This window comes from Vombatus ursinus, unplaced genomic scaffold (genome assembly GCF_900497805.2).
Source record: "Vombatus ursinus unplaced genomic scaffold, bare-nosed wombat genome assembly UNPS02014772.1, whole genome shotgun sequence".
Classification (NCBI taxonomy): domain Eukaryota; kingdom Metazoa; phylum Chordata; class Mammalia; order Diprotodontia; family Vombatidae; genus Vombatus; species Vombatus ursinus.
In genome coordinates this window covers 15,235,054-15,248,830 of record NW_020954550.1, presented here as the reverse complement: position 1 = coordinate 15,248,830, position 13,777 = coordinate 15,235,054, and the positions used below count along the sequence as shown (strand labels likewise).

At 40.6% G+C, this 13,777-nt stretch overlaps 2 protein-coding genes across 4 annotated transcripts in view; one reads left to right on the top strand and one right to left on the bottom strand.

Annotated features, from left to right (window-relative positions):
• ERCC8 (ERCC excision repair 8, CSA ubiquitin ligase complex subunit) overlaps positions 1–10,373 on the bottom strand; it is a 59,492-nt gene extending 49,119 nt beyond the window's left edge. Inside the window, exons 1-4 of one of the 2 annotated variants that reach the window (XM_027863512.1) lie at positions 10,252–10,373; positions 7,733–7,854; positions 3,981–4,076; positions 3,106–3,207 (exon numbers count right to left, since the gene is read on the bottom strand). In XM_027863512.1, coding sequence (XP_027719313.1) covers positions 3,106–3,207; positions 3,981–4,076; positions 7,733–7,854; positions 10,252–10,365 — 434 coding nt within the window. In that variant the 5' untranslated portion in view covers positions 10,366–10,373. The remainder of the gene's footprint in view (positions 1–3,105; positions 3,208–3,980; positions 4,077–7,732; positions 7,855–10,251) is intronic. The other variant, XM_027863513.1, reaches the window with a different exon arrangement.
• Positions 10,374–10,516: 143 nt separating this feature from the next.
• The window catches only part of NDUFAF2 (NADH:ubiquinone oxidoreductase complex assembly factor 2), a 226,227-nt gene continuing 222,966 nt past the window's right edge, over positions 10,517–13,777 (top strand). The window contains exon 1 of one of the 2 annotated variants that reach the window (XM_027863486.1): positions 10,517–10,725. In XM_027863486.1, coding sequence (XP_027719287.1) covers positions 10,587–10,725 — 139 coding nt within the window. In that variant the 5' untranslated portion in view covers positions 10,517–10,586. The remainder of the gene's footprint in view (positions 10,726–13,777) is intronic. The other variant, XM_027863488.1, reaches the window with a different exon arrangement.

The window sequence follows — 13,777 nt, the reverse complement described above, 5'->3', positions numbered from 1 at the left end:
TAGTTCTATTCAGTAACATATGAGTAGAAGCAAAGGAGGTAGATGGTAGGAGTAATTCAAGGGTGTAGAATGATCAAGAAGCAAATACAGCTTTGGGGAACTTCTACTTTAAAGAGCAAGGATGAAGAGACAGAGGAGTATTGGTTGAGAGGTACAGCTGGCTGGGTATAGGGTCTCAGAAACCAAATGGTGATGAGAATAAACAGAAGGAAAATTTGGTAAATGGTAAAGGAAGATACAGAAGGATCAAAGAGGGTAGGGACTGAGAAAAGGCCATTTGATTTGGAAATGAAAGTCATTGGTGACCTTTAAGAGATTGGTTTCAAGACATGGTGAAAAGGCCATCTACAATAGATGCCTCCATTTCCTTCCCTCCCATGCTCTCCTTAACCCCTTACAATCCAGTTTCTGACCTTATCATTCCACTGAAATGACTCTCTCCAAAGTTACCATGATTTCTTGGTTGCCAAATCCATTTTTTCTATCTTCAGTCTCCTTGACCTCTCTGCAGCCTTTGACACTGTTGATCACTCTCTCATCCCTGATACTCTCTTCTCTCTAAGTTTTCAGGACACTTGTCTCTTCTGGTTCTCTTACCTATCTAACCATTCCTTCTTTGTCTCCCTTGATAGATCCTCATCCAGATCATGCCCTCTAATTATAGGTGTCCCACAAGATTTTCTCCTGGGTCCTCTTCTCCTCTCCCTCTAAACTACTTCACTTAGTGATCTCATCAGCTCCCATGGATTTAATTTCCATCTTTATGCTCATAATTCTCAGATCTTCCTATCCTGCCCCAAATTCTCTGCTGACCTCCAATTACCTTTCAGACATCTCAAACTGGATGTCTAGTAGACATCTCAAACTCATTATGTCCAAAACAAAACTCATTATCTCCCCCCTAAACCCTTCCCCCACCCCCTACATTCCCTATTACTTCCCAGTCCCTCAGGCTTAAAACCTAGAAGTCATACTGGATTTCTCACTAACTGCCCCCCATATCCAATCTGTTGCCAAGGCCTGTCAGTTTCACCTTTGCAAAATCTCTTGAATATACTTCCTTTTCTCCTCTGACACCATACTGTAGTTCAGGCTCTCATCATCTCATGCCTGAACTATTACAATAGCCTGCTGATGGGTCTGCCTTCCTCAAGTATCTCCTCACTCCAATCCATCCTCCATTCAGCCACCAAAGTAATCTTCCCAAAGCACAGGTCTGACTATGTCTTGCCTACTCAATAAACTTCAGTGGTTTCCCATTGCTTCAAAGAACAAACACAAAAGGTTCTGTTGGCAATCAAAGTCCTTCATAATCTAGCCCTCTCTAACCTTTCCAATCTATTTTTATCTTACTTCCCAACATATATTCTTTGATCCAGTAAAACTGACCTCCTGCCTGTTCCATGAATAAGAAACTTCACCTCTCAGTTGTAAGCATTTTCTCTAGCTGTCCTCCATACCTGGAATGCTCTCCCTCCTGGCTTTCCTGGCCCCCTCCAATTTCCAAGTAAAATCCCATCTACCACAGGAAGCATTCCACAATCCCTCTTAAGTCTGGTGACTTTCTCTCTTTTATTTCCTATTTATTCTGAGTATACTTGTTTATACATATTTGTCTGCTTTTGTCTCTTCTTTTAGATTGTGAGCTCCTTGAGGGCAAAGATTGTCTTTTGCTTCTTTTTGTATTGCCAGTGCTTAGCAAGCTGCCCAGCACATACTAAGTGCTTAGTATTTATTGACTGACATGGAAACAGATTGAAAGATGGTTAAGGATAATGAGTGGATGGAAACTGGAACTACCTGACATAGACTGCTTTTTTTTTAAGAAATATATATGATTGTGATGGAGAAAATGACAAGAGACAGTATTAAAAGGATTGAGAAAAGGCGTTTTGTTTTGTTTTGTTTTATATTAGGGAAACCTGAGTAACAAATAAAGCTTTTCTCTCAACTTACATTAAGGACTTCAAGACTGAAAGGGAAATGGCTTTTTTATTCAACACAGAGAGGAAGAATACTGTATGCATTTCTTCATTTAAACTCCACCAAAGAGAATATACTTCTGATATGTAGAATCCATAACTGAATGGTCAAGGACTAGATATACAGAAGGATTGATAAGTTCCTTATTAATGGCTGGGTAATTTTTGTAGGAATATTAAAAGCAAATGGAAAAATAAAAATTGAAGTTGTAGAAGACAAAGTGGATATTTGCTTGAACAAGTCAGGAGATGGGAACAATAACACAGGCAGAGACCAGACACAGAAAGGGGTAGAGACAATACTTCTCTTGAGATAGGAGGGAAGGAGAAAATGGTCAAGGACACTAAGAAGTTTCAGGGAATCAAAAAGGGAGTTCAGAAAACTCATCAGATGTGCTGAATCTCAATGTAACAAGCAGCCAGACAATGTGCTGTAAGTGTGGAAAGGTAAAGGTTGAGAACTTCTAGAGAAAAGGTCTTAAAACTGACATGATAGGAAGAGAAAGTGAACATAAGAGCAGATGAAGAGCAGTGAGGGCCCAGTGGAGAAGATGCATCACAAATTCATATAGTGGGTGAAATCAGTGTGATTGCATAAATTTCTTCACTGTTTTGGGGAATTAAGAAGTGAGAGGAAAGAAAACAGATGGTGGGGTTACCTAGGATGTGGATTATCAGAAGTCAAAGCCGGAAGGTCAGGGGAAGTGAGAGATTCTAGGGTGGTATAGAGGAAATCATAAAGTGGGACATCATAACAGAGTCAAAACTACTTTGGGAGATAATTGAAGCCAGAGCAAGGGCAGTCTGAGATGTCTGAGAAAAGATGGACATGTGGATTACTGAAGATCTAGGACAGAATGCAAAGAAAGAAAATATGCTAAAAAAATTTATAAATTCCCATTTTAAAAGTATAATCTGATATCTTTTAGAGAGTAATATATGTCAACTACGCTTACATTTTTGCTAATTTTTTGCAATATTGGAGAATTCAGAGGTAATTATTATGTGCTTTTTGAACATAATTTTATCCTTTCATTTAATATACTGCTGTTTCAAATTTGCATTTATGTCAGTAAATATTTATATTAGCTTTTTGCTAACTAATCATATTTTGAATACATACCTGCCCACAGAACAAATAGCTTTGCATGTGTAATGAACATTTCTGCTGAAGTTTTCAAGGTCATAAAGTGCAATAATGCCATCTGAACCACCTGATAACATGCTGTCAAAAAAAAAAAAAGACACTTTTTTATTTTACATCATCCATTTATTTGTGATAACTGATTGCTTACTTCCATCAAGGGATTAAGTTTCAAATAACTGAAATGTAATAAGCACTTAAATGTTAAATAGTAAATTCTTACTCAGACTACTAGTTTATGATAAATTGATACAGTCCAAAATGGAGTTTACCATTATATTACCTATAAAGGCATGGTTTGCTAGCAAATTACAAAGAAATTTGTAGAGGTCACATTGAACCATCCTAGGAGAACAAATTGGTTTTTAGGACTTTAAAATATTAATTTTATGCCAAGTAATAGGAGTACTGGACTGGAATAAGACCTGAATTTGAATTTGAATTTTAAAAAGTCATCACTTATAAGCCATGTGACTATAATCTCTGTGAACTCCAGTTTCCTCAACTGTAAAATGTGTAAACACTATTTGCAAAGCCTACTTTATGAGGCTTATGAGGACCAAATGGTATAATGCTTGTAAAGTACATTGTCAATCATCAAGGGCTCATAAACTCATCAACTAGATAGTGGTGGTAATATTGACTAACCCTTCACTAAAGCCAGCTATGCAGGCTCTTTACTTGCCAATGAGTATGTAGCTTTTGCTCACATATAGAAAATTACATTTTAAAAATCCCAACAATTTACCCTTTTTTTTTTTAACCACTTCAAGACTGGCAATTTTTACTGGCAACGTTATGGGATTATATTTACTTAACACAATAATTCTATTAAATTAACAAAATGAACTTACTATCTCCCCTCAACAGGTTCAATATCAAGGGTGTTGACACCATTGCCATGTATTCTTTCCACGTCTCGGTCTTTATTTAATTCCAATTTTAAAACCCTTTGGGAAAAACATAAAAATTAAAAGTAAAAAGGAACAAATTAAAAATGATTTAAGAATGTGGAGGTTTTCAATTTCTGTAAAGTTGGAACTCAGAAAAATAATACTTTATGGTTTACATTTTCCCCTTCCTCACCTTCATACTTACAGCACAGACCTTGTATAATTTTACTAACTGAATTAAATAAAAAGATATTTTGCTTAAAAACACAGAAAAGCATTTTCTGGAGTTCTGCAGGTTCACAGATTTGGAACTGAAAAGAGATTTTTCATAAATGAAGTTAAACACTAAAAATATACTCAAGCTTATGGCTAAGTTGAAAGAGCTGAATTTGAATCCCAACTCAGCTACTGACTGATGAACTTCATGTCTAAGGGCAAATCATCTCTCTGGGCCTCAGTTTTCTCCCTTGAAAAAATGAAGCAGCTGGACCAGATGATCTTTTGTCAGTAAATTTGAATAAAATAAAGTTATGTAGTGGACACATTTACTCAAGCCCTAAGTCTCAAGTAGCTGCTTCCTCATGTTATCTCCGAATTTTATTTTCAAAATTCAGGAAAATGGAAGATTTTTTAAAAAGTCTAACCATAGTCCTAGACTCACTACAGGTTTCCCAGGAGAGGGTAACAGTCCCCCAGCTCCTCCATTCTGTTAAAAAACCAAGAGATTCATTGTTCAGGTAAAATGATCTCAAGAACCCTTTGTGCCTTGCTGACAGTAGTATTAATCAATGCACAATGTGTTTCCCTCTCAACAACGAAGAAAACTTACTGTGGGGGTGTTATCTGGATCCCTATCATTGGAAACATTCACAAAATAATGGGAAATCATTTTGCAAGGATGTCACAGAGGGAATCCTGTATCAAGCTGGTTGAATTAGAGGACCTCTAAAGTTCCTGCCAAACTGAAGAATCTAGTGTTTTAAAAGCTCACTAAAGGAAATTTTTAAAAATATACAACTCTAAGTTTTTAAAATATGAGAAGAAATTTAATTCAATAACTATCAAGCATCTGTAGTTCACTTTTATGTCAGTGTTGTCTCCTTCATGGAAGTAGAGATTGTTTCATAAATTGTTATTTGTATCCCAGTGGCTAGTATACAGCCTGGCACATAGTAGGCACTTAAAGCTTTTTGATTGATTGTGCCTCTGTGTTAGCCACTGTGTTGGGGATACGATAAAAAGGAAATAGTCTCTGTCCTTAAGGAACTCACATTTAACTGGGGGTGGGGGCATGGCAGATGAGTACCAGATGAGTAAATACAAAAATGCGTAAAAAGTAATTTTGGGGAGGAGGGAGAGGACACTAAAATCAGGGGGGGGATCAGCAAAGGCATCATGTAGGAGGTAGCACTTGAGTTGATACTTGAAGGGAGTTAGAAATTTCAAGAGACAAAGATGAAAATGCAGTGCATTCCAGATAGAGGGGAATAGACACAAAGAGAGGCAGGTGATAAAATGTCAGGTCGGAACAACAATTAGTAGGCAATTTGAGGGGGAGTGATGTGTAGCCATCTTGAAAAGATAGGTTGGAGTCATACTGTGAAATATTTAAATAACAAATAGGGGATTTTGTATTTTCCCTTTGAGGCAACTGGGAGTCACACAATCAATTCCTGAGCAGGGAGGAGAGTGACAGTCAGGCTTGTGTTTTAGAAAGATTGATTTGGAGGATGCATTGGTGAGGGGAATGAATGGAAGCAGGGACATAAAAAATTAAAAGGCTAGTGCAAAAAAAAAAGGCTAGTGCAATTGTTCAAGTGAAAGGTAAAGTGGTGGCTGAATGAAAAGGAGAAAGATGTGAAGGACGCTGTGGTGGTAGAATGGCCAAAATTTGTGACCTGCCTGAGTTTGGGGGGTGGTGGTAAAGAAGGATGAATTAAGAATGACTCCTTGGTTGCGGACTTCAGTGAATGATGCCTTTAAGAGAATTCAGGAAGTTAGGAGTGGATGGGTTTAGGAGGGAAGATAATGAGCTCTGCTTTGGATACTGTAACTCAGGATAGAGATGAGGTCTAGACATCTAGTTTTATCAGAAAGAAAAAAGAACCCAGAATTGAGTTATACCCACAAACAGGATGGGACATGGACGATGATCCCGTAAAGAAAACTTATAAGGTACAGTTAAGACTGGAAGGAGGAGAATTAGAGGAGCAGTGTTACAGAAACCCAAGGAAGAGAGAAGAGAGAATAGTGAAGAGTGGTTCATTGATGGTGTCAAATGTTACACAACTGTGTATTAACTGTGTATTAACATTCGAAAAAGGACACTAAATTTATCAATAACAGATTATTGTTAATTCTAAAGAGAGCAGTTTCAATTGAGACAATGGATGTTGACAGTTTTTTGCAAAAGTTTGGCTGTGAAACAGAGGAAAACTTGTAAATATATATTGTGATAGAAAACACTAGGAAAAAAAAGTATTTTCTTTAAAACTAGTCAACTTAAGTATTTATCATTTATTAGGGAGGCAGCCTAGTATAGCAGCAGAAAGAGTATTGGCTCTGGAGTCAGAGGCCCTGGGTTGAAATTCCAGTTCTGATGCTTACTTTCTGTGTTACCTTGGGCACCTCTATTGTCTCAATATGATGATCTGTAAAATAAATGTGTATGGGCCAGTTAGACTAGATGCCTTCTGATTCCCTTACAGAATATGATCCTGTTTTGAATCTTTATTAAGATAAGCAATGACTATACTAATTTCCTACTAGTTCAGACTTTCTTCTACCAAAGTTTTACTCCGTACGGTGGCATGGAAAAGTCTCAGGTTCTTAAAGACTATATTCACAGAACACAAGCTATGGAGTTTGTTACTAAGATATAGGAAAACTTTGGGTATGGATCTGGAGGTGGACATACCTGTCTCCAAAAACCAACACAACTATGTTCAAAGAGGTTCATCACCAGGTTGGCCATCAGATGACTGATTAATTTGGGTACAGTAACCCAAATATCATCTATTAAGGATGTAGGTATTGTTACTTGTCAAGGTGTGGAAAGTACCTACACAAAATGAAATCATGAATCCTTTAAAACCCTAGGGCATAAGACTCTATTTCAATTTTGTCTTTCTACCACCAATACTTTGCACAAAGGATGCACCTAACACATATTTATTGATTTGTTTTTTGAAATTGTTCAGATTTTAATAAATTTTCAGATTTCTACCAATAACTAAAAGGAATCATCATTATATTTATTGCTTCATGGGCTACATTTATTTCTGTTTTGCAACTGACCATATTAATTCAATAAGAATACTTTTGGGAAATTGGAAATTTTATATTTTCATAGTTTTATTAGGATATTCACAGATTTACTTAAATGTCCTTTGAGGATCTACAAAAATCTATTTGAGAACAGGAATCATATTCAAATATTTCATAAATTATTTTTATAAATTACTTTAACACACTGAATTGGGAAAGGGAGGGGAAGAATCCTTACTCCTCATTACATAGTCATCTACCTATATGTATAACAAGGAACAGGCTATAGAACAGAAAAAAATATTGGTATATTAGGAGGGAGATAGTTTAAGTAGTAAAGGATGAAGATATGGAGGTATAAAGCAGAGCAGGCTAATAAACGATAATTGTTGAAGAAAGCAGTTTCAGTTTTTGCCCTCTTTGGGAGCTGTTAACTATAAATGTACCTTTTGAGGCTCTTCTCAAAAGAAGTGAAGCAGCATGTGGGCACGGACCATTCAGGAACAAATACCACTACATACCAGACAGTGGGATGCAGGTAAAGTTTGCAGATAATGGGCCTTAAAGGCTATAAGGCAATGAAAAGGAAGAGAGATGACAATCAATAACTTTAAAGGATGGCAGGGTCAAGCAAAGATTTTTATGGGGAGACCTGAGGATGTTTGTAGGTGATAAGGAAAAGAGTCACTTCATAGGGAAATACTGAATCAATAAGCATTTATTATGGACCTACCATGTGCCAGGCCTTGTGCTAGGTATTGGCAAGAGAAATACAAAGACTGAAACAATCCCTAACACCACCAAGCATTAGTTAAGCACTTACTAATGTAGCAGTCTCTGTTACTAATGATCTCTTAACTGCCAAATCAATGGCCTTTTCTCAATCCTCATCCTTCTTGATCTCCTTGAGGCTTCTGATACTGTCCATTACCTTCTTCTCCAAATACTCTCTTCTCTTTAGTTTTTCAGGACACTACTCTCTGTTGGTTCTCCTTCTACTTATCTGACCATTCCTTTTTAAGCTCCTTTGCTGGATTTTTATCCAGGGCATGCTCTCTAACTACAGGAGTCCCACAGGGATCTTTCCTGGACTTGCTTCTCTTCTCCTTCTATATCATTTCACTTGGGGATCTAATTAGCTTCCATGGGTTCAATTATTATGTCTACGCTGATGATTCTCAGATCCACTTAGCCAGCTCTAACCTCTCTTCCAACTCCAGTTTAACATCTATCTCCAACTGTATACTTTTACTCTCTCTCAACCCCTATATCCAATCTATAGCCAAACCTTGTTGATTTTACCTTCATATAATCTCTCAAATTGGATCTTTTCTCTCCCTGCTAGGGCTCATCCCCCAATGCACAGAACTACTGCAATCGCCTGTTGGTTGATCTGCCTACCACCAGTCTCTCTTTACTCTAATCTATCCTCCTGTCCATCCAGTTGTCAAAATGATCTTCCTAAAGTACAGGTTTGACCATTTTACCCTTCTCACACTCCACTCAATAAATTCCACTGGCTCTCTATTACCTTCAGGATCAAATATAAAATACTGTTTGGCATTCAAAGGCTTTCATAATCAGCCTCCTCCCTCTTAGCTTTCTAGTCTTCTTATACCTAACTCCCAAGTATACTATGATTTAGTGATACTGGTCTCTTTGTTGTTCCTCTAACAATTCCTGACTTCTGGCATTTTTACTGGCTGTCCCCCAAGTAGGGAATGTTCTCCTTCTTCATCTCTGCCTCCTGGCTTTCCTCAAGTCCCAACTAAAATCCCACCTTCTACACAGAAAGCCTTTCCAGATCCCTCTCTCTTAATTCCAGTGCCTCAGCTCTGTGGAATATTTCCAATTTACAGATTTAGCTTGTCTGTAGTTTTTTGCATATTGTCTCCCTCACGAGACTGTAAGCTCTTTGAGGTCAGGGACTGCCTTTTGCCTCTTTTTGTATCCTCAGTGTTTTGCACTGTGCCTGGCAAGTAGTAGGCAATTAATAAATGTTCAGTGATTGATTGATTTTAACTTTTTTTTGTATCCCTAGAACCTAAAACCAAGGCTGATGCTTAAAAATGTTTGTTGACTGTGCTAGGTAAATATAACGAATGAAATAATGCCAACTTCAAGGAGTTTCCAGCTTAATGGGAAGAACATATGAATATACAAATTTATCTACAAAATACAAAAAGAATAAATGCAAATAAACACAAAGAAGTCAAGGTGGAAGGGACGGCACCAGTAGTTGAGGGGAGGCAGACAGAAAAAGTAGTGCTTGAAATTAGTCTTGAAGGGGAGAGGCCATCTTTAAGCGCATTTCAGGAATGAGGAATTGCTAGTATACTTGAGGGTTAGGTGTAAGAAGACTAGAAAGCTATGGAGGAGGAGGCAGATTATAAAAGCCTCTGAATGCCAAACAGTATTTTATATTTGATCCTGGAGGTAAAAGGGAGCCAGTGGAATTTATTGAGTGGAGGGTGAGAAAGGTAAAATGGTCAGACCTGTACTTTAGGAAGATCATTTTGACAACTGGATGGACAGGAGGATGGATTAGAGGAAAGAGAGCCTTGTGGCAGGCAGACCAACCAGCAGCTACCGCAGTAGTGCGAGGCATTGGGGGACGAGCCCTAGCACCGGGACGGCCGCAGTGTCAAAGGAGAGATGGCGGATGGAGTGTCCAGTGTGAGGGGCAGAAGTGGGCAGGGTGGGATGGAGATACATGTCCAGCGAGAATCTCATGTGCGAGAGGGAGGGGATGACCGAAGGTGCAAATTCCCGGAAGAGCCCAGAGAGAACGGGCTCAAGGTCTCAAGGAGGGTCCCGGGCTTTGGCCAGAAGAGGGGCCGGCCTGCCTTGGAGCTGCAAGCCGGCGAGGACCAAGTGGATCAAGGGGCTGGGGAGCCTGGAGGGAGGCGCGGGAAAGAGACAGACAAAGCCGCTGATCACGACCCGCTTCTCAGGCTCTCTTTACCTCCGGGTGGCCTCCGCTCTCCGAAGCCTCCCAGGATCGTCCAGGCCGGCTTGCCGCGCCTCCAGGAAGCCCAGCATAGCTCCCGCTGCCAGAACTCAGCAGCCACACCGCCATGACCGGACCCGGCCTGCCTCGCTCGGGGAGGCGGGGCTTCAAGAGCGGCGTCACCCATTGGCCGGGCAGCGGGGCACAGTAACCAATAAAGAGCGCTGTTACTGAGGAGGGCGTGGCTGAGGCGTGGCCGTCGCCGGAGCCCGGGCGGAGCCGGCTGCGGAGGTGGGCTCTGGGCTTCGACGTCTCCACCCCCGGCGGCCTCCGCGGTAGAGCCCAGCTGAATGAGAGGCAGCATGAGCGGATCCCAGGGTCTGCTGCGCGCCCTTTTGAGGCTCTTTTCGAAAGAAGTGAAGCAGTACGTGGGCACGGACCAGTTCGGGAACAAATACTTCTACATCCCTGAGCGCAAGAACTGGCTGGGTGAGATGAGACTCTGGGGGCGGGGTGGAGGGTGGGGGGAGGGAGCGTGACCCCTGCCCGGTGACCTTTACCCCCCGCTGGGAGCGCCTGACACTGTCCGTGCTCCTCCGGTCATCCACGTGCCCGGTCCCCGGAGTCTGAAGCGTTCCCAGAGGGGTGACGCTCAGGTGAAGGGGAGACATTAACTACCTGCTTCTTCCGGGCGGCAAAGAGGGAAGGGGGTCTGCCCGGATCCTCCCTCTGCCCTTTTCCAGGTGAGTGCAGCTTCAGAGTCCCAGGCCTTTCTCGCTGCCTGGAAGACACAGGTAGTAGTGCCTCAGTTTGACCTGAGTGTCACTCTTGGGGAGCGCTTTAAAATCCTTCCCCAGAGCCGAGGAGGGCATAATTCCTTTCCTGCTGGGGGACCCGGCAGCGGTCTGGTGTGTGGATTGGCGTGGCCAGGTGTCAAGTGTGAGCCACACACCTGGCAGCCAGGGAATGAATTGGGTGCCAGGCCAGGAAGGGTATCTTTGGCATGTCAGGGTTTTGGGATGTAGCTCATTGGCCACTTACTTACTGTGTGGACTTCTTAGCCCTGTAACTCGCTGTACTCCTATGCCTCGAAAGTTTTGGGGACTACTTTAGATGAAAAGAGGTTCTTCTGTAAATGCAAAATAACGTCTTAACCTGGAGAGGTTTACTGACCCATCCCAAGTGGGTGCCGCTGGTATAATTGTGGACCTTTATCTTTGACTTTGGGACTCGGCCTTTCCCCATCACCAACCTGATTCAGTTAAACAAACATATATTAAGTACCTATTTTGTGCCAGGTTCTGGGGGATGTAAAGACAAAAACAAGAGTGCCTGCTCTCGAGGATTTTGCAATCTTTTCCCTCTTTTTTCGGGGAGAGGGGGAGGGTGGCCCGGAGTGGGAGCTGGAGCACAACTCATGCCTGGAGTCGTGCACCAGGTATGTAAGTGAATAAATACAAATTTTATACAAGTGTATAACTTAGGGTGGTGGTTGAAAACACTGTAAGGGTCAGGAAAGGCTTCATGTAGGAAGTGGAACTTCACTTGAGCCTTGAAAGTAGCTAGGTATTCTGAAAGGCAGAGGTGAGGAGGAAGAACATTTCAGGAAGGAAGGATAACAGGTTATGGAAAAAGCAGAAAAGTGGGAGGTAGAATGTGATGTATGGGGAATGGCAAGTAGGCTATTTTGGCCAGAATTTACAGTGTGTGAAGGGTTGTAATGTGAAATCAGTCTGAGTTATTGATCTGGAAGGATCTTAGGTTTCTTCAAGATCTTAAGATATTTTACGTAAGTCATGCAGCTCCTAGTAGAGACAAAAAGAATAATAAAAGTTTGCATTCATACAACACTTTAAGGTTCACCAAATATTTTACACATATTAACCTGTTTGAGCTATTCAGTCTAAGCCCTTTATTTTACCCAGACAAGGAAAACTGAAATCCAGAGACAGTGTGACTTAATAGTAGTAATCCATTACCTTAAGTAAAGTCACTTAAGGTGGTAATCATCAGAGTTGGGACTGATAATTGAGTGGGAAATGTGAATCTTCTTGATGTCAAAATAGAGAGTTTGTATTTTTTCTTAAAGCCACTAGGGAACCATTGAAGTTTCTCCAACAGTAAAGTGACTTGGTCGAACTGATGCTGTAAAAATATCAATTTGGCAGTTGTGTGAAGAATGAAAAGGGGAGAGGCTGGAGATAGACAGACCGATTAAAAGGATATTTCAATAGCCCAGTTTAGGGGGCCCTACACTAGGGTGATGACTATGTGAGTGGAGAGGAGATATCGATAAGGGATATTGTGGAGATAGAATTGGTCAGACTTGTCAATTTATCTAATCAGATAAATGGAGTAAAGGAGAGTGAGGAGTAAAAAGATAACTGCAAGTTGGTGAGATTGCCTATGAACCTGTTTATCAGGAAGGATGGACATCACTCATCTGTTCTTTCTCCATTTCCTATGTCCAAATCTGTAGTCTTCAGTAGCCTGGAAAGATTTCAGTAAATTCATTCACAATGAGGTGTGAAACAGTGAGAAGATAAATTACCTAGGGCCCAAGGTTCAATTTGAGTTAACCAAAGCTGGATTGAGTAGCAGAAGACCTATATTCATATCCCTACCCTGTATATATACTATCTATATAATCTTGGGCAAGTCACTTAGCCTGTCTTTGCCTCAGTTTCTGCATCTGTAAAAAAAAAAGATTAGACTATGACTAAAGGAGTCCAATCTATCTTTAAATCTTTGATGTGATTCCAAAGCAATCAGAATTTGATGAATTTTGGAAAGGAAGGAGTGGATTGCGGTTATTAGGGTAAAGGAGATGTTTTCAGCAGAGCTAAAATGGGTTAGGAAGGAAGGAAACAAGTATTTATTAATCTCCTTCTTTGTGCCAGGCACTGCACTAAGTGCTTTACAAATATCCATTTAATCCTCAGAATAACCTTGGGAAGTAGGTGCTATTATTCCAAGTTTTACAGATAAAAAAAGTCTTCCTGACTCCAGGCTTGGCATTCTATTCACTGTGCCATCTAGCTGCCCAAAAAGTACTTGTGGACTGATTAAAAAGCAATATGAAAATGATTAACCTAAATATGGTAAATATTCTGCTGTGGCAGTTAGGTGCCACAGTGGATATAGCCCTGGGCCTGGAGTCAAGAAGACCTGATTTCAAGGAAGAGCTCGGGAAGCTCAGGAAGACCTGAGTCTCAGACTCTTCCTAGCTTCAACCCTGGATAAGAAGACACTTAACCGCTGTCTGATTCAGTTTCTTTGACAGCAAAATGGGGATAATAATAGCACCTGTTTCACAGGGTTGTGAGGATCAAATGAGATAATATTTGTAAAACATTTAGCACACTGGTGATGAGGTGCATGGTCATCCCAAAATATTGAGGTGCAAGGTGTGTGTGTGTGTGTGCGTCTGTCTGTCTGTCTGTCTGTGTCTGGGTATCTCTCAAAAGAATTTGCTCAGGCTGTCTCCAAATCAGCAGCTCCAAATCAGTAAAGGCATTTATTCCAGATAACACACCAAGCA